Here is a 20,000-nt window from a genome sequence, read left to right as displayed (position 1 = left end):
GCAGCAGCAGCAGCAGCAGCAGCACTCGCCGCAGCGCTGCATGCCGACCCCTCCCTCCCCGACAACTGCCGCACGCCCCCCTCGCCGCCCACCCCCCCTCCCCCCACCCCCCGCTGCTGCTGCTGCTGCTGCTGCTGCTGCTGCAGAGCGGCTGCGGCTGTCGGGCTCGCAAGTTGCTGCTGCGCACCGGCTGTACTTGATGGCCTCGCAGCGCAACTTCAGCGTCGGCCGCAAAGGCCTGCTGGTGGCCGGGGCTTGTCTGTACGCGATTTGCCGCCGCGAGAGGAGCCCGCACCTGCTGGTGGACTTCGCAGACGCGCTGCAGTGACAAACCCTAAACCCTAAACCCTAAACCCTAAACCCTAAACCCTGAACCCTAGTCGCGGCCGCGCCCCGTGGGCAGCAAACAGCAACCGGAAGTGTAAATGGTGGAGGATGGGCGGTGCACAGCAGACACTGCACACTGGACACTGAACGCTGAACCCTGAACTTGAAACCCTCGGTCTTACAGTAGCAAACCCTAAACCCTAAACCCTAAACCCTTAACCCTCAGCCCTTCTCCACATCTCCTCATTTGCTTCTTGACGCCCTACGGCAAACAACCCCAGACGCTAAACCCTCAACCCACTGGAAACCCTAAACCCTGAGCCGACACTAAACTCTAAACCCTTAACCCCTAGGGCCTCCATAAACCCTAAACCCTTCACCTCATCTCATACCCTCCATAACAAACCCTATACCCTAAACCCGGGGCCTCACCTCCTCATAGGCTTCTTAATCTCCTGCAGCAACAAACCCTAAACCCTAAACCCTAAACCCTCAAAAGGGGTTGCTTTAGAAGCAACTGCGCGCGAAGCTGCCGCTGCTGCTGTCCGCCGAGCTGCTGCTGCTGCTGCTGCGTCTGCTGTTGTGCTGCAGGGTCAGCGTGCGCTCTCTGGGGCAGGTAAGGTGATGCTTAGAGAATAATTGCACAGCAGCAGCAGCAGCAGAAGCGCTCCGCTGCTGCAGCAGCACGGCATGCTGTGCTGCTGTCGGTGCTGCTCTGCTGCTGCTGCTCTACTGTGGTTCTCTTGGTGCTGCTGCTCTGCTGCTGCCTGGCTGCTGCTCTGCTGCTGCCGCAGCTAGACTGCGGCTGTGAGTGCTGCTGCTTCTGCTGCAGCTGCAGCTAGCGTGCGGCTTTGAGTGTGCTGCTGCTCTAGCAAGCTTGCGGCTTTGAGTCCGCTAATGCTACTGCTGCTGCTGCTGCTGCTGCTGCTGCTGCTGCAGATGTTCCTGAAGCTGCTGCGGGTCCTCCACGTGCAAGTTCCTCATATCGACCCCTCTCTCTTCATAGAGCGTTTCGCGCTGCAGCTGAACTTGGGAAGCAAAACGCAAACTGTCGCTCACACCGCAGTCAGGCTCGTGCAGGTCAGGCTGCTGCTGCTGCTGCTGCTGCTGCTGCTGCTGCTGCTGCTGCACTGGAGGGTGATGTGGCTGCTGCGGCGGATGCTGTTGGAGGCGCAGAGGGGACTGCTGCTGCTGCTCGTGCCGGGGTTGCTGCTTGCTGCTGCGGCTGTGGGGTATTCGGAGGCTGCGGCTGCGGGTCAGAGTGCGGGCGGCCGTCGCAATGCTGCTGCTGCTGCCGCTGCTCCTGCTGCTGCTGCTGCTGCAGGCAATGAAGAGGGACTGGATCGCTACAGGAAGGAGACCTATGGGCCTCTGTGGGGCGGCGCTGCTGATTGCTGCTCGCTACCACGACATACAGATTGACGCAGAAGACGTGGCAGTAGTGGGTTTTTGCTTCTGCTGCTGCTGCTGCTGCTGTTGCTGCTGCTATTGCTGCTGCTATTGCTGCTGCTGTTGCTGCTGCTGTGCTGCTGCTGCTGCTGTTGCTGTTGCTGCTGCTGCTGCTGTGCCGCTGCTATTGCTGCTGCTGCCGCGCTGCTGCTGCTGCTGCTGCTGCTGCATGTCCCTCGTGTGTTGCCTCCAGCTGCAGCATTTTGCGTCTGCTGTTGCTGCAGGCTGTGCGAATCTCCTGCCCCACACTTTCCAAAAGGCTGTATGAGTTTAGGCGGACTGCAGTGGCGCAGCTGCCAGCAGCAGCTTTGGGGGAGACGGATTTGCTGCAGCTGCCAGCGCTGCCGCTGCCCCCCTGCCGCCTCACCAAGAAGAGGCAGCAGCCGCAGCAGCAGCAGCAGCAGCAGCTGCTGCAGGACGGTGAGACAAGACCCACGCGCGGGGCCTGAGCTGTACGGACACTTCAGCCGCGCACTTCTGCTGCTGCACTTCTCTGCTTCTGCATTTGCTGCAGGCAAGAAGACACTTAGTCTCGAAGACGGGCCTGTAGGTACGCTGCTTTTGCTGCTGCTGCTGCTGCTGCTGCTGCTGCTTGTGCGCTGTTGTTGCTGCTGCTGGTGCCTCGTGGACGTTTTGCGCTGCTATGCTTCCCCTGCGCTGTCTGCTTGCTTCACTTCTATTTTGTTTTTTAATTTCCTTTTGTTTTCTTTTTATTTTCTTTTCTTCTTTTGCCTCCTCTCACTTCTGCTGCTGCCTAAAACTCAGGTGCGCCCCTTAGGCCATTTGGTGTGTGCTGTGTTGCTGCGCTGCATCTTTCTGGCTGCAGCAGCAGCAGCAGATTCTGCCGCAGCAGCAGATCCCTCAGCAGCAGCAGCAGCAGAGCCTGCAGTCGCTGGGGAACCCGCTGCAGAAGCAGCAAGTGGAGACCACGGGGGGCCCTCTGCTGCTGCTGCTGCTGCTGCAAATACGGGCTCAGGGGCCCCAGGGGCCCCCCAAGCTGCAGCAGCAGCAGAACGCGAGGGCCAAAAAGAGGCAGCAGGCGATGAGCAGCAGCGGGTGTGCAGCAGCAGCGATGCCTTGTGCAATGAGGTGAGATAATTATCTTCTTTCATTTTCTTATTTCATTAATCTTTTATATTTCTTTTCCTCTCCTTTTTCCATTTCCTTTGGCGTTCGTTCGTTCCTGCTGCTGTTTCTTCTTTTTGCTGCTGCTGCTCCGTTTGGCACATGGACCTCTACTGCTGCTGCTGTTGCTGTTGCTGCTGTCGTTGCTGCTTGCTGCTGCGTGCTGCTGCTTGCCGCTGCGTGTTCCTGCGTACTGCTACTTGCTGCTCCTTGCTGCAGCAGCAGCTGCTGCTGCTTGCTGCTGCTTGCTGCAGCAACCCTCCTCGGGCGACATTTTATCCGTGGCGGGTTGGATCGTGGAGACCATTAGTGCCTCTCCTGCTGCAGCAGCAGACGCAGCAGCAGGTGCAGCAGCACCCGCAGCAGGAGACGCAGCAGCAGCAACAACAGAGACCCCCGCAGCAGAGAGCACAGATGGCAGACCTGCAGCAGGACACGCAGAGGCAGACGCAGCAGCAGCAGCAGCAGCAGAACCAGACGGGGAGGAAGCACTGCAAGCAGCAGAAGGCGGAGACCCTCTAGCAGACCTCCTCAGATCTGTTAGGGTAGGATGCCCTGCTTGAGCAGCAGCAGCAGCATTAGCAGCAGCAACGGGTGCTGCTGCAGCTGCTGGTAGATACTACAGTTGCAGCGGAGTCCGCAAATGCTCAAAAGGCTGCATTGCAGTAGCTGCTTCTGCCTCTGTTGCCGCTGCTGTATCTCGTGATAGCTGCTGCAGCGACTAGTCCCTGCTGCTGCTGCTGCTGCTGCAGAAACTACAGGTTACGTTCCTGCAGTATGTGCGCAGGCTAGAGCTGACGAGCTGCTGCTGCCCACAGAGACACAAGGCCTGCCAGCAGCAGCTAGCAGCGGTGAGGGGCGGGCGGGGGCCTCTGGACCAGCAGCAGCAGCAGCAGCAGAAGCAGCAGCAGCAGCAGGGGAAGCAGCAGAAGGGTTGGAAGAGGAAGACCCGGCGGAGTCAGAAGATGGGCTCGAAGACATGCTGCTGAATGAACACGAGAGAGAGGCAAAGGCCCTCATTTGGTAACCCACCTGCTGCAGCACCTCTTGCTGCTGCTGCTGCTGCTGCTGCTGCTGGTTGGCTGCTGATGTTGCTGCTTTGCTGGTGCCTTTGCTGGTTCGCTGCTGCTTTTGCTATTTCGTTGCTGCTTCTTCCGTTTTGCTGCTGCTGCCGCTATTTTGTTGCTGCCGTCGCTGTTCTGCTGCTGCTGCTGCGGTAACGCTGCAGTTGCTGTTGCTGCTTTGTTGCTGTTGCTGCTTTTCTGCTGCTGCTGCTGCTGCTTCCCTGCTGCTGGATTAACGCAGCAGAGGGCGGGTTCTGCTGTAACCTGTTTACCGACTCTGCCCCACGCTTCCTCCTTGCTGCTGCCACCGCTGCTGCTGCTGTTGCTGTTTCTGGTGCTGCTGCTGCTGCTGCTGCTGCCAGGGATGACTTGACCCGCGACATAATGCCCGAAGTGCATCGGCGGCTGCGTCAGCGGAAGCAGAAGGAGAGGGAGCAGCAGCAAAACCAGAACAAGAGGTTTGTCTTTTTGCGTCCCCGACTTTTTATTTTTCTTTTAAAATAAAATCTATCCCTTTTTCCTCTTATCTCCGCTCATGGAGCTGCCTCGTTTGCTGCTGCTGTTGCTGCTGCTGCTGCTGTGACAGGCGCCGCCCCCAGGCCCAGCGGAACGCGGCTCTTGCTGCTGCTGCAACTGTACGTACACCTCAGCGCTCGCAAGACACTTCAGGAGCAGCTGCTGAGCAGCAGCTGCTGCTGAGGTGTCTTGGGAGACAAAAGGGAGAGAAACAGAAGCAACAGCGTTTGCTGCACCTCATAGCTGCAGCAGAGATGGAGAGAGACAAGAGCCACCGCAGGCTGCTGAGACTCTTGCTGCTGCTGCTGCTGCGGCTGCAGCTGCTCCTGCTTTTCCGTCTGTGCCACGGTGCTGTCCGCAAGCTTCGTGCCGCTTGTGCTGCTGGTGCTGCTGCTGTTGCTGCTGCTGCTGCTGCAGGCAGCAGAGTCCGTACGGCTCTCGCTAGAACGCAAGGGAAAGGGCCTTGCCCAGCGCATCGACGAGGAAGCCCTCGAGGCCCTTTTTGCTGCCAGGAAGGTCATAGAACCCTAGCAGCAGCAGCAGCAGCAGCAGCAGCAGCAGCGGCAGCAGGAGCAGCCTGTACAGCTGTGGCTCCAGCAGGAGCAGCGCCACGTTTTGGCTGCAGCGCTGCTGCTGCTGCGCTGTTCCGAACCCCTGCAATGTGCTGCAGCAGCTGCTGCTGCTGAACTAGTTTTCTAGTTTGCTGCCTCTGTAGCTTTGGGAGGCAAAGACGCTTGCTGCTTCAGAGACAAAAAGAGGCGGCCGCCAAAAAGCTAATGCGCTTGCTGTTGCTGCTACTGCTGCTGCTCCTACTGCCGTCGCTGCTCTAGTGTTGGCTTTGCTGCTGGTTTTATCGCTGCTACTCTTCTCGCTGCTACGCTTGCAACAGCTGCTGCTATTCTCTTTGCTGCTACTCTCGCTGCTGCTGCTGCTGCTGCTGCTGCTGCTGCTGAATGTAGACGCAAAGCTGAGGGACGGGAAGGCCCGCTGGGCCCGGTTTAGTGCAGGCACAGAAAAACTTAAGTGTTTCCGCTTGCTGCAGCAGCAGCAGCAGCAGCAAGGCTTTCGTATGTAGCTGCCAGAGCAGCAACGTCAGCAGCACAAAGCAAATGAGGCGGGCAGCTACCTAAGGGCAGATCCGGTAGGGCCCTTCGAGCTGCACGCGACAGTTCTGCTTCTTCATGTGGCTGCTGCTGCTGCTGCAGCAGCAGCCCCTGGTGCTGCAGCTGCTGCTGGATCTTCCTTGCTTCCTTCGCTAGGATGGGTACTGCAGCAGCAGGCAAGAGAGGCTCTGAGGGCAGCGGCTGCTGCAGAAGAGCTGCTGCTGTTTGCTGCAGCTTGCTGAGGTGCTTGTGCAGCACAAAGTGAGCCGCACCTAGGCCGGCCGCTGGTGCAGCAGCAGCAGCAGCAGCAGCAGGAGCAGCAACAGCCAAGGCGTCTGTGCGGGCGTCCTGCGTTAGGTGCAGCAGCAGCGGGAGCAGCTCCGCCACTGCAGCAAACAACCGCAGAAAATCCCACAAAGACAAGGACAAGATATGCTGCGGCAGCAGCTGCTGAAGCAGCAGGAGGCTGAGGGGGCCCACAATTGTTGCTGCTGCTGCAGCTGCTGCAGTGAAGTGCTGCTGCTGTGGCTGCTGCTGCGGCTGCTGCTGCACTGCAACACGCTGTAGGCGAGCTAAAGCGCAGATGCAGCGGACAAGGTGCCGCCGCGAGGAAGAGCTGCTGCTGCTGCTGCTGCTGGTGTTTGGGCTGCTGCTGCTGCCGCTTTTCTGCCGCAACTTCAGCAGCAGCACCTCGGCAGAGAGCAGCAGCAGCTGCAGCTCGATCTGGAACTGCTGCTGCTGCTGTTTCTGCAGCAGCTGCAGTTCCTTGGTTTGATGCGGCACATGCTCCTGCCCCTGCGGCGCGAGCCCCTCTGGTTGCTGCTGCTGTTGCTGCTCTTTCTGTAGCAGCAGCGGCTGTTGCTGCTGCTGGAGCAGCAGCTGCTTCCGCTGCTGCTGCAGCTGCCGCAGCAGCACGCAGATAAGGTCTGCTGTTAACTTCAGCTGCCGCGGCAGCGGCAACTCCGAGAGATTAACCTGCACCTTCACAGCGTCGCCAGTTCGCTGCAGCAGCAGCAGCTGCTGCTGCAGGGTAGACAGACGCGGAATGAGTGCATGCTGCTGCTGCTGCTGCTGCTCCCGTTGCAGCTGCTGCATCAGCAGCACAAGGCTCCAGCAGCGCCGCAGCGTGCGGCGCCCAAGGCGCGTGCTGCAGAAGCCCCCAGCTTTACGGCTATCTGCTGCTGGTGCTGCTGCTGCTGCTGTTGCTGCTGCTGCTACCGCTGTTGCTGCTGCAGATGTGTCCAGCGCGAAGGGTCCTGCTGCTGCTGGTGCAGCTGCGCCACAAAGTGCTGCCAACCTGGACAACTCTGCTGCTGCTGCTGCTGCTGCTGCTGCTACTTCGGGTGGTGCAGCAGATGCTGCTGCTGCTTGCGGTGCTGCTGCTGCAGCTGTTGCTTCTGCTTTCGGTGCCGCTGCTGCAGCTGTTGCTTCTGCTTGCTGGGCTGCTGCTGCTTCTATGGCGGCTGTTGGGGTCTTGGGATCAGCTGCTGCTCCCGTTGCTGCTGCTGCTGCTGCAGCACCCCCGCATATCTGCGCTGCTGCTTCTGCCAGCTGCGCGACGCGCGCAGCACTCTGCTTAGCGTGCGGAGTGCTGGGCCTTGACAGCTGCTGCTGCTTTCGCTGCTGCTTCTGCTGCTGCTGCTGCTGCAGGCGGCGCTGCGCCGCCCGGAGCAGCAGCAGCAGCAAGTCTGGCCTAAACACATCGTGGAGCCACGCAGTGTCTTGCCCTGCCTCTAGCAGGCGTTTTTTGCTGCTGCTGCTGCTGCTGCTGCTTGCTGCCTGCAGCATGCGCTGCTGACCACTGGTCACATAGAGCTGCAGCAGCTGCTCGATGTCAGCCAGTGAGGCTCTCGGTGCTGCGCGCTGCAGCAGCTCCTGCAGCAGCAAACAGATAGGCCGCGGCAGCAACTTGCAGTTGCTGCTGCTCCCTGTTGCTGTTGCTGCTGCTGCTGTTGCTGCTGCTTTAAGCCCTTCAAGGTCTCTTCTCTGCTGCAGCTCGAAGAACTTGCTGCGGTGCATCTCCAGCTGCTGCTGCAGCTGCAGCAAACGGTTCTGCCGCCTCGTGGCGGCGATACTTGAGCGTTGCTGCTGCTGCTGCTGCTGCAGCTGCTGCTCGGCTGCTGCTACGTCGTGCAAAAATTCTGCCAATAGGGGGAAACGGGGCAGCTCCGAGGCGCCTTTAGCAGCAGCAGCTGCAGCAGGGCTCATTTGTTGCTGCTGCTGCAGCAGCAAACGCAACACAGCAGCAGAGTGCCTCTTCACCTCAGCCACTGCCTGCAGCGGGAGGCTCGTGGGCATCGCAGCAGCAAATGCTGCTGCTGGCGAGGTCGGTGCTGCAGCAGCAACAGCTGCTGGCGAGTCTGCTGCTTTGCTCTGCGCAGCAGCAGCAGCAGCAGCAGGAGCAGCAGCAGCAGCTGCTGCTGCCCTTATTGTTGTTGAGAGCCGCCCACAGGGCACAGCTGCGCGCCACCTCATCCTATGGGGTACTTGCTGCTGGGGGTCTCCATCGCGCTGCAGCAGCAGCTGTTGCTGCTGCCGTTGCTGCTGCCGTTGCTGCTGCTGTTGCTTCTGCTGTTGCTGTTGCTGCTGCTGTTGCTGTTGCTGCTGCTGCTTTCTGTGAAGCATGAGAGCACCCACTGAACGGATGAGCTGCTGCCCCCTTCGGCTCTCCAGGTCAATACGGAGGACACCTCGATGCTGCTGCTGCTGCTGCAGTTGCTGTGGCTGCTGCTCCTGCTGGTGCTGCTGCTGCTGGGTCACTAAGCCACTATTCTGCGGCTGCTCTAAGGCCACACATGCAGCGCTGCGCAGTTTTGCTGCTCCCGCTCCCGCTGCTTGTGCTGCTGCTGCAGCTGCTGGTGCTGCTGCTTCTGCCGCTGCTGCTGCGCTGCCACCTGCAGATGCTTCCAGCTTCGTCTCTGCTGCAGCGGCAGTAGCTGCTGCAGTTGCTGCAACTGCTGCATCAGCAGGAGCCGCTGCATTTGCCGCAGCTGCTGCAGCCGCTGCAGCTGCCGCAGCAGCTCTGGCATTGCGCAGCAAATTCATTGTAAAAAGTCGCCCCTAGGCATGCTACTGCTGCTACTGCTGTTGTTGCTGCTGCTGCTCCTGCTGCTGCGGAGCCCATGCTTGAAACGGCCGCAAGCCCTCTCTGCAGTCCTTAACGGGAAAGTGAACAGAGAGGTAAATCCTAAACCCCAAGCCCTAAAACCCTAAACCCTAAACCCTAATCCCTAATCACTAAACCGTAGGCAGGGGAACCGACCCCCGGGGACCGCCGACAGCGCCACTTTGGGTGTCTCGAGCTGTCGGCGCTGCAACGCTTACACCCCAAACCCTAGACCATAAACCCTAAACCCTAAACCCTAAACCCTAATTTCTAAACTCTAAACCCTACTGTTTCCATTTTAGCAACTTCGACCCCGGCGGACTAGCAAAGAAGGCTCTGGCTCTACTGCGCCGGCGGGCAAATCGATGAGCATGCAGCACCTGCCTGAAACCCTAAACCCTAAACCATAAACCCTAAGCCCTAAACCCTAAACCCTAGATCACAACCCCTAAACCCTGGGCGCTTGACATGAGACTCCTCATTTTCGTTCCTCAAATCAGTCCCTCCAGGCAGCCTCGCTGCAAACCTCCTGTTTAGGGTTTAGGGTTTACGGTTTGTCAAGGGTCCTAGGGTTTAGGGTTTAGGTTTTGGGGTTTGCAGCCAAGGGGGCCTCCAGGGGTCTCCTACAATGGCAGTTGCGCTGCGGCAGCTGCTGCTGCCCGTGCAGCAGCGCCGCTGCTGCTGCTTGGCAGCAATTGCAGCAGCCCGTGTAGCAGAAGCTCGTGCAGCAACAGCTGCAGCAGCAGCAGTAGAAACAACAGCAACAGCAAGTGGAGGGGAGACAGCGCCACGCGCTGCTGCTGCTGCTGCTGCAGCGCGTGCTGCAGCAGCAGTTGCGAAGACTTCCTTCAGAGGCGCAGCAGGTACGCCTCTGCTGCATTGAGGACTTGCTGCTGCAGCTACAAGCTCTGCTTCTGCTGCTGCTGTAGTTGCTGCTGCTGCTGCTCGCCTCCCTCTGGCCCCACTTGGCTGCAGCTTCTGCAACTGCCGTTGCTGTGCTGCTGCGTCTGCCGCTGCTGTGCTGCTGCTGCAGGAGCAGCACCAGCTGCAGCAGCAGCTTTGAGAGGCCTCTCTCCCCGCAGCTTCCACAGCCTCCGCAGCAGCAGCAGCAGCAGCAGGACGCCTGCATGCGGAAGTGTGGCGACGGCGCAGCTCCTGCAGCCGCCGCAGCTGCAGCCGCAGCAGGCACAGCAGCGCCGCTGCAGCAGCAGCCGCGCGCAAGCTGCTGCAGTGATGTCTGCTGCAGCAGCAGCAGCAGAAGCAGCAGCAGAAACAGACCCGCGCGCCTTAGACATGTTTTGCATTTGCGCTCCTGGACTTGAGAGTTTGTTGGCTCGCGAGCTGCAGCTGCTGCTGCTTTCTCCTGAGCCCCACCTTGCTGCTGCTGCTGCTGCAGCAGAAAAAGGAGACGCAGCTGCTGCAGTCGCTGCAGCATCTGCAGCAGAAGCAGCCGCAGCAGCTTCATCTCTCTTGTCTGTAGATGTTCAAGAAGGAGGAGTTGCAGTAAAAGGACCCCCTGAGCTGCTGTGGAACATAGCGCTGCGCAGGTAGCTGCTGCTGCTGCTGCTGCTGAGGCTGCTGCTGTTGCTGCTCCTGTTAGCACAACCGGGTGTTGCTCCGTCGCTGCTGCTGCTGCTGCTGCCGTTGCTGCCGCTGCTGTTGCTGCTGCTGTTGCTGCTGCTGCTGCCAGTCACATTGAGGTGTAGCAGCAGCAGCCGGTGGAACGTTTTGCTGCTGCAGTCGAATCTCCGAGGAAGTTCGTGTTGCTGTGGGGGAGCCTTTTCCCGCTAGGTAAGCTGGGCTGCTGCTGTTGCTGCTGTTGCTGACGCCGCTGCAGCTGCTGCTGCAGCAGCTGCTGCTGCTGCTACTGCTGCTGCTGCAGCGGTGGCAGCGCGGCGCGTGCAGCAGCAGCTTTGTCGCTGTTGCTGCTGCTGCTGCTCAGGTGGGAGAAGGAACTCTTGCGAGGTGCAGCAGCTCTGCCTTGGTGGGCCTTTGAGGCAGCAGGCGCACCGCGCTGCTGCTGCTGCTGCTGCAGCTGCTGCTTCCTTTGCTGCTGCCGCGACCGCTAGCTTTTCGAGGCCGCCAGATGCAGCAATGTGCTACTGCATGTTGCTGCTGCTGTTAACAGGGAAAAGTTCCTGCCGATATCTGCTGTCTTCGAGGAACCAAAAATCTCAGTACGCAGCAGCAGCAGCAGCTGCTGCAGCAGCAGCTGCTGCCAGACACTTTGCCTAGCAGCATGACAAAGCGAGCAAGTCCGCAGTTGCTACTGCTGCCGTTGCTGTTGCCGCTGCTGCTGCTGCTGCTGTTGCCGCTGACCTTGTGCCGCCGCTGCTGCTGCTGTGCTGCTGCTGGGTTGTGTTGCTGCTGCTGCTGTTGCGTTTGCAGCTGCAGCAACATGCTGCTGCTGCGCAGCAGCAAGCTGCGAAGCAGCAGCTCTTTGCTGCCAGCGCCTCGTGCTGCTGCGTCCCTTCGCTTTTTTCTTAGTCTTGTTTGATGCAATGTTCTCGCTTTCTGATTTTTGCTTCGATTTGCTGCTGCTGCTGTTGCTGCTGCTGCTGCTGTTGCATGCTTGGTTTGCTGCAGCTGGCCTTGGGCCTCCAAAGCTCCACGTCCTTCTTCGCCACAACATGTGCTCCGTAAGCCCTGCTGCTGCTGTTGCTGCTGCTCCTGTTGTTGTTGCTGCTGCTGCTTAGCTGCTTATAAACTCGGTGCTTCTCTTCCTGCTAACACTGCTGCTGCAGCACTTCCATTTTGCTGCCTGCCTCCGTCTGCTGCGAGGCCGTCGCCATCACAGACGCTACATGTGGCCTAGCTTCCGCTGCTGCTGCTGCTGCTGCTGCTGCTGCTGCAGGTGAGCGTAGCTGCTTCGGGGCCCCTGACGCCCCGCCCCTGGCGCGTGCGGCAAGGCGCAGCACCTTTGCGAGAAACACTTGCTGCTGCTGTTGTGTTTTTGTCTCCCATACTCAATTTGCTGAGCCGCCGGGAGAGGTGGGTTTAGGATTTAGGGTTTAGGGTTTAGGGTTTCGACTTCTGCTGCTGCGGCGTCTTCTGCGGGCCCCTCGAGGCCCCGCCGCACATAATGGGGGCTTCAAATAAAAGGGTTTAAGGCCGGGAATCCAGGGCCGAGAGCCAGGGTTTAGGGTTTAGGGTTTAGGGTTTGGCTTGCTGCTGCTGGCGCAGCCTCACCGTGCTGGACCCCATGTGCGGCAGCGGCAGCCTTTTGCTGGAGCTGATGGCAATTGCTGCTGGCGTTCTTCCCAGCAGCCCCCGCAGGAGCTTCCCTTTCTTCAGAGTGAGCTAGCTAGCCAGCTAGCTAGCTAGCTGGCTACCTAGCTAGCTGGCTAGCTAACTAGGTAGCCATCTAGCTAGCTAGCCAGCTAACTAGCCACCTAGCCAGCTAGCTAGCTGGCCAGCTAACTAGCCCCCTCGCTAGCGAATTAGCCACCTGGCCAGCCAGCTAGCTATGCAGCTAGGCAGCTAGCTATTCGGCGAGCTAGCTAGCTAGCTGGCTAGCTAGAGAACTACGTAGCTAGCCAGTAGGCTAGCTGGCCAGCTAGCCAGCTTGCTAACGAGCCAGCTAGCTGGTCGACGAGCCAGCTAGCTAGCTCGCGCTTACTAGCTAATCAGCTAGCTGGCCAGCTAGCTAGTTGAGGATCTGGTCAGCGAGCTAGTCAGCTAGCTAGCTAGCCAGCTAGCTAGTTTGCTAGCCAGCTAGCTAGCTAGCTAGCTAGCTAGCCATATACTTCGCGGCCCTTGCTGCTTGCTTCCTTTGTGGCGCAGTTCCCCCGTCACTCAATGCTGCGCTTCGAGTCTTTCCTGGACTGCCTGGACATCCTGTAGACCTTAAACCCTAAACCCTGAACACGAAACCCTAAACCCTAGACACTAAACCCTAAACCCTAAACCCCAAGCGGCTATCCCTTATGCAGACAGTGGAGCTCTAAGGATGTCTTATGGGACACGCGGGTCTAGGGTTGCAGGGACTGTTTTATAGGATGGAGGGTTTAGGGTTTAGGGTTTAGGGTTTAGGGTTGAGGGTTTAGGGTTTGAAGCTTAGAGCATAAGGATGCATTTAGACGTATGCCCTATGCAGGCCAATCTGGCAAGTAAATGCGCAATCTTCTGTGCGGGCTGTTACCGCTGCTGCTGCTGTCGTTGCTGCTGCTGTTGTTTCCTCTGCTGCTGCAGGCCCCACCCGAATATCCAGGGCCTGCGGCTGCTCGGCTGCGACAGCGACAAAGACCAAATTGAGGTCAGACAAGCCCGTGGCAGCAGCAGCAGCAGCAGCAGCAGTAGCAAACGCCGCAGTAGTGGTACTGTATCAATAGCAGCAGCAAACACAGTGGCAGCAGCAGCAGCAGCAGCAGCAGCAGCAGAAGCAGCTGCTGCTGTGTTTGCTTTTTTTAGAGTGCACTGCTGAACGCAGAGGCGTTTCGTGTGAGGTCTGCAAGACCTGCTACAGCAAAAGAGGAAGGTAAAAAGGCGCAGCAGCAGCAGCAGCAACACCAGCAGAAGCAGCAGCAGCAGCAGCAGTGCAGCGACATGCATGTGATGAGTCTAGCTGGTGCTGCTGCAGCAGAAACAGCAGCAGCAGCAGCTGCTGCTGCTGCTGCTTGCGGGTTTATGCATTTTCCCCGCTGCTGAGCCGAGCTTTACGTACACCCCGACTTGCGGTGTCTCTGCTGCTGCAGCGCCTGCGCTGCCCTGTTCTTTGACTTTGATGCATTCAGACTTCGAATCTGTAGGCTCCCCAAACCCTAAACCCTAAACCCTAAACCCCAAACCCTACACAGACGACTGCAGCTGTTTGCTGTTCTACTTGTCTGTGGCGATGTGTGGGGTTTGTCTGGAAGCAGCAGCAAATGCTTTCATTTTGCTGCTTGAACGCGAGTGCACTGTAGAAGCCGTGCTGCAGCTGCTGCCTGCTGCTGCAGCTGCTGCAGCTGCTGCTTGCTGCTGCTTGCTGCTGCCCCCCTTTGCTGCTGCTGCTGCTGCTGCTGCTCTCCCGCCACAGGCGCTGCTGCTGCTTCCCGAGCTGCTTCGGCGGTCCTGGAGTTTAGGGTTCGTGGCTCCAGCTGCCTCACCTACGGTTTAGGGTGTAGGGTTTAGGGTTTAGGGTTTAGGGTTGCGGCCTCAGGTGCTGCGGCTTCTGCCCTGCGGCTCTGTGCTGCTGCTGAATGCGCCCTACGGCCTCCGCAGCCCGCAGCAGCAAAAGGGCAGCAGCAGCTTTAAAAGACTCGAAGCCCAAATCAGCAGCAGCAGCAACATCTCTGCGGCCTTTCTCCTTGCCCGTGAGCCTCAGCAGCCTCCTCTGCTGCTGCTGCGCTGCTGCTGCTGCTGTTTCCCTGCTGCTGCTCTTCTGCTGATCCCTCGCTGCTGTTGCTCTTCTGCTGCTTTCCTTTTGCGCAGTCTGCGGCTCTTTGACTCCTTTGCTGCTGCAGGTTGCTGCTTTGCTGCTGCTTTGCTGCTGCTTTGTAGCTGCTTGCCTCCTCTCTGCACCTGTCTCTCTGCATGCATGCATCCGCTGCAGATGCATGCATTCATGCTTGTGCTGCACACCTGCATTCATTTGCTGCATGTCTGCATGCATTTGCTGCGAGCCTGCATGCATTTGCTGCATGCCTGCATGCATTTACTGCACGCCTGCATGCACTTGCTGCTTGCATGCATGCACGTGCCCCTTGCACGCATGCACTTGCTGCACGCATGCATGCAGCAAACGCGTGCATGCATGCATGCAGCAAACACATGCATGCACGCATGCAGCAAACGCATGCATGCATGCACTGTGGGGCTGTGGGGTTTGGGGCTGCTGCTGCGCTTGCTGCAGCCAGCCGGGCCTTCAGGGCGAAGGCGCTGTTGCCCTGGAAGTCCATCAGCCGCTTCAGCAACTCGGGCATTGACGTACAGCTGTTCGCCTACACCCGCGACTCTGGCTAACGCAGCAGCAGCAGCAGCAGCAGCAGCTGAAGCAGCAGCAGCGAGGAGCGCGAGCAGCAGCGGCGCGCTGCAGCGGGAGCAACAGAAACAGCAGAAGACTCTTCCGTGCCATATGTTTATTCAAACAGCAGTTCAAGCAGTGCTGCAAGCAAAGCAACCGCACGCGCTTCTGCTGCTGCTGCGGCTGCTGCTGCTGCAGCAGCTGCTGCAAGCGCAGCAATGTGACACGCTCGTTTTGCGTTTTGCTCTTTTTAACGAACAGCAAAAGTAGACGCAGCGGCGCCGCCCGAGCTGCAGCAGCAGCCGGCGGCAGCAAGCTGCTGCAGCCACCAGGCGCAGCTCCGCGATGGCTGGCTAGCTTGCCGGCTAGCTAGTCAGCTAGCTAGCTAGCTAGCAGCTAGCTGGCAGCAGGCTAGCTAGCTAACTGGCTAGCTAGCTAAGCCAAAGAGGCTGGTGCGGGGTTTTCACCGACCAAGTCAACGTTTGTTTCCGCAACTGCGAAAATAGCAACAGCTGCTGCTGCTGCAGCAGCAGCAGCAGTAGCAAGTGCTGTTAGTTAGGTCTCTGCTGCTGAAGTTTCTGAACGGGCGACAGTCTCTCGCCAGGCCCAGCAGCCGCAGCGAGGCGCGCCGCGGTCTAGGCCTTACTTAGGGTTTAGGGTTTAGGGTTTGGAGTCTCCGGTGAGCAGCGCATGCAGCGTGCCTTTTTGCTGCAGCAGCTCCTCGTAAACCCCCGACTCCACAACAGCGCCTCGCCGCAGCACCAGCAGCCTCGAGGCGCGCTGCAGCACGGCGGGGCTGTGGGCGACCAGCAGCGCGCACAGCACCTGCTGCTGCTGCTGCTGCTGCTGCTCGGGCGCGTCCTCCGCCGCCGCCTCCTTCGCCTGCTGCTGCTGCTGCTGCTGCGGCTGCTGCTGCTGCTGCGGCTGCATGACGTTGGCCAGGGCCTCCGTGAATGCCCGCTCAGCCTCAGCATCTAAAGCACTTGAGGGTTCATCCAGCAGCAAAATGCGCGGCTGCTTGTAAAGGGCCCTGGCAATCCCCAGCCGCTGCTGCTCCCCGCTGCTGAAGCCGGGGCCCCCGGGGGCCCCCGGGGGCCCCCCGGGGGCCCCGGGGCCCTCCCCGACGACGGTGTCGAGCCCGTGAGGCAGCCGCTGCAGGAAGCCCGAGCAGTTCGCTGCTGCTGCTGCTGCTTCTGCTGCTGCTGCTGCGCCCGCGTCTGCAGCAGCAGCAGCACTCCAGCCTGCGTACTGAATGTTCTCCTTCACTGTCAAGCCCCCAAATAATTTGCTGCTGCTGTCGCTGACCACGCCCAGTACATGCCGCAGCCAAATTGATGTGGGGATCGTCTCCAGGTCGATCCCTGCAGCAGCAGCAGCAGCAGCAGCAGCAGCAGCAGCTAGCGCCATCTGCTGCTTCGAGCGGCGACGCACGACTGTTGTTGTAGTGGACGTGCACAAAGCGTCAACAGCTCCCAGCGGCCAGCCCAGCAGCAGCAGCAGAAGCAGCAGCAGCAGCTCAAGCAGCAGCAGCAGCAGCACAAGGAGCAGCACTACCAGCATCATCATCACACAGCCATCATAAGCACCACAAGCAGCACCAGCAGCAGCAGCACCACAAACACCACCATCACCATCAGCAGCAGCAGCAGCAGCAGCAGCACCACCACCACCACCACCAGCCCCACAAACACCACCATTACCATCACCATCAGCAGCAGCAGCAGCAGCAGCAGCAGCAGCAGCAGCAGCAGACCGTCGACGGTGATGCGCCCCTTCTGGGGCCTGAGTTCCTTCAGCAGCAACTTCAGCAAAGTGCTTTTGCCCGCGCCCGAGGGCCCCGCAATGCCCAGCAGCTCTCCGGGGCGGACTCGAAAGGAAATGCTGCGCACGCCGCCCGCGCCTTCGCTTTTGCTGCTGCTGTCGCTGCTGCTGCTGCTCCCCGGGCTGCTGCTGCTGCTGTCCTCGCTGCTGCTGCTGCTCCCCGGGCTGCTGCTGCTGCTGTCCTCGCTGCTGCTGCTGCTGTCCTCGCTGCTGCTGCTGCTAGCCACGTCCTCGCTGTACAGATACGTGACGTTGTGGAACTCGATTTCGCCCCTGAGCCGCTCGACAGAGAACCCCCCCTGCTGCTGCTGCTGCTGCTGCTGCAGCGAGGGCTGGATAGCAGCAAACATTCTTTCTGCTGCAGCACGCCCCTTCGCCCACTCCCCAGAAAGCGAAGCCAAGCCGCTGGCGCCAGCAGCAACCATTGCTGCGTAAACTACGAAGGAAGTGAGGCCCCCGTAGCTCAGCTGCAGCAGCAAAAGTCAACTTTTATTTTCTTTTACTTTCTGCTGCAGCAGCAGCGCTGCTGCAGCAGCAGCTTTGCTGCTGCTTCTCATCCCCCGGAAATGCAACTAAAGAGCTAATAGTGCCGGTGAAAGAGAAACACACAAAGCCACGTGACTTCAGCAGCAGCAGACGCACCGCAGCTGCTGCTGCTGCAGCAGCAGCAGCAACAGCAGCAGCAGCAGCAGCAGCAGGCGACACTGGAGACAGATAAAAGAGATAAAAAGGAAAATAAATGAAAGGAAAAGAAGCGAAGAAAAGAGACAGATAATCTCAGAGACAAAAAGAAACAAAAAACCAGACAGTCTCTTTTCTGCTGCAGACGCTGCAGCAGCAGCAAGACAAAAGGAAATAATAAAGAGAAAAATAAAAAGACAAAAAAAAGAAAAAGACAAAAAGAGAAAATAAAAGATAAACGAGGAAGCAAAAAGGAACAAACAGGAAAGAAAAGAGACTAAAGGAGAAAAAGAGACAAAAAGCGACAAAAAAGACGCTGAGCTGCCTGCAGCAGCAGCAGCAGCAGCAGCAGCAGCAGCCGCAGCAGCAGCTTACGGTTTTGTTTCTCAAGAGAGTGGCCCCCGAGTAGAGGACAAGAAGGAGAGACAAGTTGGAAGCAAAGGAAATGGCGCCCATGAGGCAGCCGCTGGCCCTGGCAGTTGCTGCTGCTGCTGCCAGCAGCTGCTGCGCTGCAGCAGCAGCACGAGCTTCTTCCTGCTGCTGCTGCTGGTGTACGTACACCGCGCGGTGTGCGTACAGCCGGTCCAGCACCAAAGAAGACCACCGGCTTTCTGCCGCTTGCCGTTCCTGCCGCAGCCGCTTCAGCCGCCTTCACGCAAACCCTAGACCCTAAACCCTAAACCCTAAACCCTAAACCCTAGCCTCTCGGGACCTGGCGGAGGGAAGCAGGGCGACTGACGCACTAAGCTGAAAACCCTTCCCCCAAACCCTAAACCCTACACCCCAAAACCCAGACCCTGCTGCTGCTGCTGCTGCTGCTGCTGCGCTGCTGCTGCTGCTGCTGCTGCTGCTGCTGCTGGAGTTACCTGGCGACGAGGAGCGCCGTGGCTGCTGCAGCGGGGAGCAGCAGCAGCCCCGCAGCAGTGAGGGTTTTGTTGAGCAGCAGCAAAGCCAGAGAACCGCCAGCAGCAGAATTTAAATAGCGCAGCAGCGAAGGAACTCCCCCCAGCAGCACAGCAGCAAACAGCTGACTATCTGCTGCTAAGAGGCTGCCCAGCTGCCCCGCGGACTGCAGCACGAAAAAGCTGGGGGGGCTTTTCAGAAAACTCGCAAACAAATACAGCCTGCAGCACAAACCCTAAACCCTAAACCCTAAACCCTAAACCCTAAGCCCTCAACCCTGCAGGCTGCAGGCCCTGGCCATCGACGCAGCTCTCCCGGGCCTGCAGCAGTCGCGCTCCAACCCCGACCTCCAAACCCTAAACCCTAAACCCTAAACCCTAAACCCTAAGTCTGCAGCTTCAGACCACAAACCACAGCTCCGGAGACCACAGGAGCCGCTTCTCGAAAAGAGTCCACAGAGGACACCCCAGCGATAGTGCTGCTGCTGCTGCTGCTGCGGTGTTCGGCGCGGCTTGCTGCCGAGCGACGGGCCTTCTTCCTGCTGCTGCTGCTGCTGCTGCAAGTGAGTTAGAACTGCTTTTACTGCTGCTTTTGCTGCTGCTGCAGCTTTATGTGGGGCCGCTGCGGGCGCTGCGCTGCAGTGCTGGTGACCAGCAGCAGCGCGGGCAGAGGCGGTTCGAGTGTACGTACACCTCAGGCTGCGCAGCGCAGCAGCAGCAGCAGCAGCAGCAAACACTCTGGATTACAAATTCACTTTTCTTCACTGACACCCCTCAAACAGCAGCAGGGCCCCAAGCGCTGCGCAGCAGTTTGCTGCAGCCCCTGGTCGGCGGAGCAGACAGCGCATGCAGCAGCAGCAGCAGCAGCACAAGCTGCAGCAGCAGAAACACCTTGGCTTTGTGTCCAGAAACTTGCTACTAAGGGTCACCTGCTTGCTGCAGCAGCAGCAGCAGCTGCTGCTGCCGCTGCTGCGAATGGGCTGCGCGGAGGGGCCCCCGTGCTGCTGCGGTGTTCGCACACGTACACTGCAGCGCGCGCAGCAGCAGCGCCACACCGAAGCAGCAGCAGCAGCAGCTAATTTTGCTGGTCTTCTCCTCTCTGGCTAGCCAGTTGCTGCAGCTTGCCAGCACTGCAGCAGCAGCAGCCCGGAGCAGCACGTAGGGCTCGAGGCTGCAGCTAGCTAGGGCCATCCTTTGGCTAGCTTGGCTAGCTGGGGCTGCAGCTTCAGGTAGCTGCGGCTGCTGCTGTGGTTAGCGGCTGCTGCTGTGGCTAGCGGCTGCTGCTGCTGTGGCTAGCGGCTGCCGCTACTGTGGCTAGCTGCTGCTGCTGCTGCTGCCGTGGCTAGCTGCTGCTGCTGCCGTGGCTAGCTACGGCCGAAGTTCTGGCTAGCTAAGCAGCAGCAACCTGTGCCCTAGTGCGTTATGTAGCCCCCAGATGCGTTTGCTTCGTGCAGCGCCTCTGCTGCTGCTGCTGCTGCTGCTGCTGTTGCTGCTGCAGCTGCTTTTTGCTGCTGTATCTCTTCTATCTGGCTCTTGTGACTTTTAAATAGTAAATAAATAAATAAATAAATAAATAAATAAATAAATAAATAAGTGGATTAACAAGAATTAAATGATATAAACTCAAAAGCCAGAAGACACAAGTGAGCTCGCGAGCTTCTCGCGCAGTTCCCAGGTGTACGTACACTCCAGCCAGCCCATGCACACATACACACGCACCGCCTGCAGCACCAGCAGCAGCAACTGCAGCAGCAGCAAAAGCAGCAGCTGCTGCTGCAGCAGCGGCAACATCAGCAGCTGCAGCAGGGGTGGTGCCATTGCACTGCCCCTGAACACTCCAGCCAGTAGCAGCAGCTGCTGCAGCAGCAACTGCCGTTGCTGCAGCAGCAGCAGCACAAGCAGCTGCTGCTGTTGCTGCTGCTTCTGCTGCTCTTGCAAGCCTGCTGCGGCTGCTGCGCAGCC

General features: G+C 59.2%; 4 protein-coding genes across 4 annotated transcripts in view; 2 read left to right on the top strand and 2 right to left on the bottom strand.

Moving 5' to 3' along the window:
• ETH_00030355 (transcription factor IIIb subunit, putative) overlaps positions 1-5,012 on the top strand; it is a gene marked incomplete at both ends in the record, with an annotated part of 7,149 nt that extends 2,137 nt beyond the window's left edge. Inside the window, 12 exons of the mRNA XM_013373409.1 lie at positions 1-324; positions 919-943; positions 1,267-1,407; positions 1,652-1,768; positions 2,001-2,196; positions 2,291-2,326; positions 2,603-2,865; positions 3,156-3,446; positions 3,689-3,924; positions 4,328-4,423; positions 4,552-4,600; positions 4,899-5,012. The exon at positions 1-324 is cut by the window's left edge and continues 22 nt beyond it. Of these exons, the coding sequence (XP_013228863.1) occupies positions 1-324; positions 919-943; positions 1,267-1,407; positions 1,652-1,768; positions 2,001-2,196; positions 2,291-2,326; positions 2,603-2,865; positions 3,156-3,446; positions 3,689-3,924; positions 4,328-4,423; positions 4,552-4,600; positions 4,899-5,012 (1,888 nt within the window). The remainder of the gene's footprint in view (positions 325-918; positions 944-1,266; positions 1,408-1,651; positions 1,769-2,000; positions 2,197-2,290; positions 2,327-2,602; positions 2,866-3,155; positions 3,447-3,688; positions 3,925-4,327; positions 4,424-4,551; positions 4,601-4,898) is intronic.
• Positions 5,013-5,500: 488 nt separating this feature from the next.
• ETH_00030350 (uncharacterized protein) lies at positions 5,501-8,629 on the bottom strand (the record flags this gene model as incomplete). Its single annotated transcript, XM_013373408.1, has 1 exon — positions 5,501-8,629. One exon carries the CDS (start codon positions 8,627-8,629, stop codon positions 5,501-5,503), a length of 3,129 nt encoding a protein of 1,042 aa, XP_013228862.1.
• Positions 8,630-9,318: 689 nt separating this feature from the next.
• Positions 9,319-10,241, top strand: ETH_00030345 (uncharacterized protein; the record flags this gene model as incomplete). The annotated part of the gene is made up of 2 exons (XM_013373407.1): positions 9,319-9,553; positions 9,724-10,241. The coding sequence occupies 2 exons, from the start codon at positions 9,319-9,321 to the stop codon at positions 10,239-10,241; spliced, it is 753 nt and encodes a 250-aa protein (XP_013228861.1).
• A 5,053-nt stretch (positions 10,242-15,294) lies between these two features.
• Positions 15,295-20,000, bottom strand: part of ETH_00030340 (ABC transporter, putative) — a gene marked incomplete at both ends in the record, with an annotated part of 6,934 nt that continues 2,228 nt past the window's right edge. The window contains 7 exons of the mRNA XM_013373406.1: positions 15,295-15,995; positions 16,388-16,922; positions 17,512-17,785; positions 18,003-18,260; positions 18,423-18,737; positions 18,968-19,064; positions 19,724-19,866. Of these exons, the coding sequence (XP_013228860.1) occupies positions 15,295-15,995; positions 16,388-16,922; positions 17,512-17,785; positions 18,003-18,260; positions 18,423-18,737; positions 18,968-19,064; positions 19,724-19,866 (2,323 nt within the window). The remainder of the gene's footprint in view (positions 15,996-16,387; positions 16,923-17,511; positions 17,786-18,002; positions 18,261-18,422; positions 18,738-18,967; positions 19,065-19,723; positions 19,867-20,000) is intronic.

The sequence above is a fragment of the Eimeria tenella genome, genomic scaffold (genome assembly GCF_000499545.2).
Source record: "Eimeria tenella Houghton genomic scaffold, Eth_scaff144, whole genome shotgun sequence".
In the NCBI taxonomy this organism is placed as follows: Eukaryota; Apicomplexa; class Conoidasida; order Eucoccidiorida; family Eimeriidae; genus Eimeria; species Eimeria tenella.
Note: the sequence above shows the minus strand (reverse complement) of the source record. Positions and strands in the feature narration are given on the sequence as shown.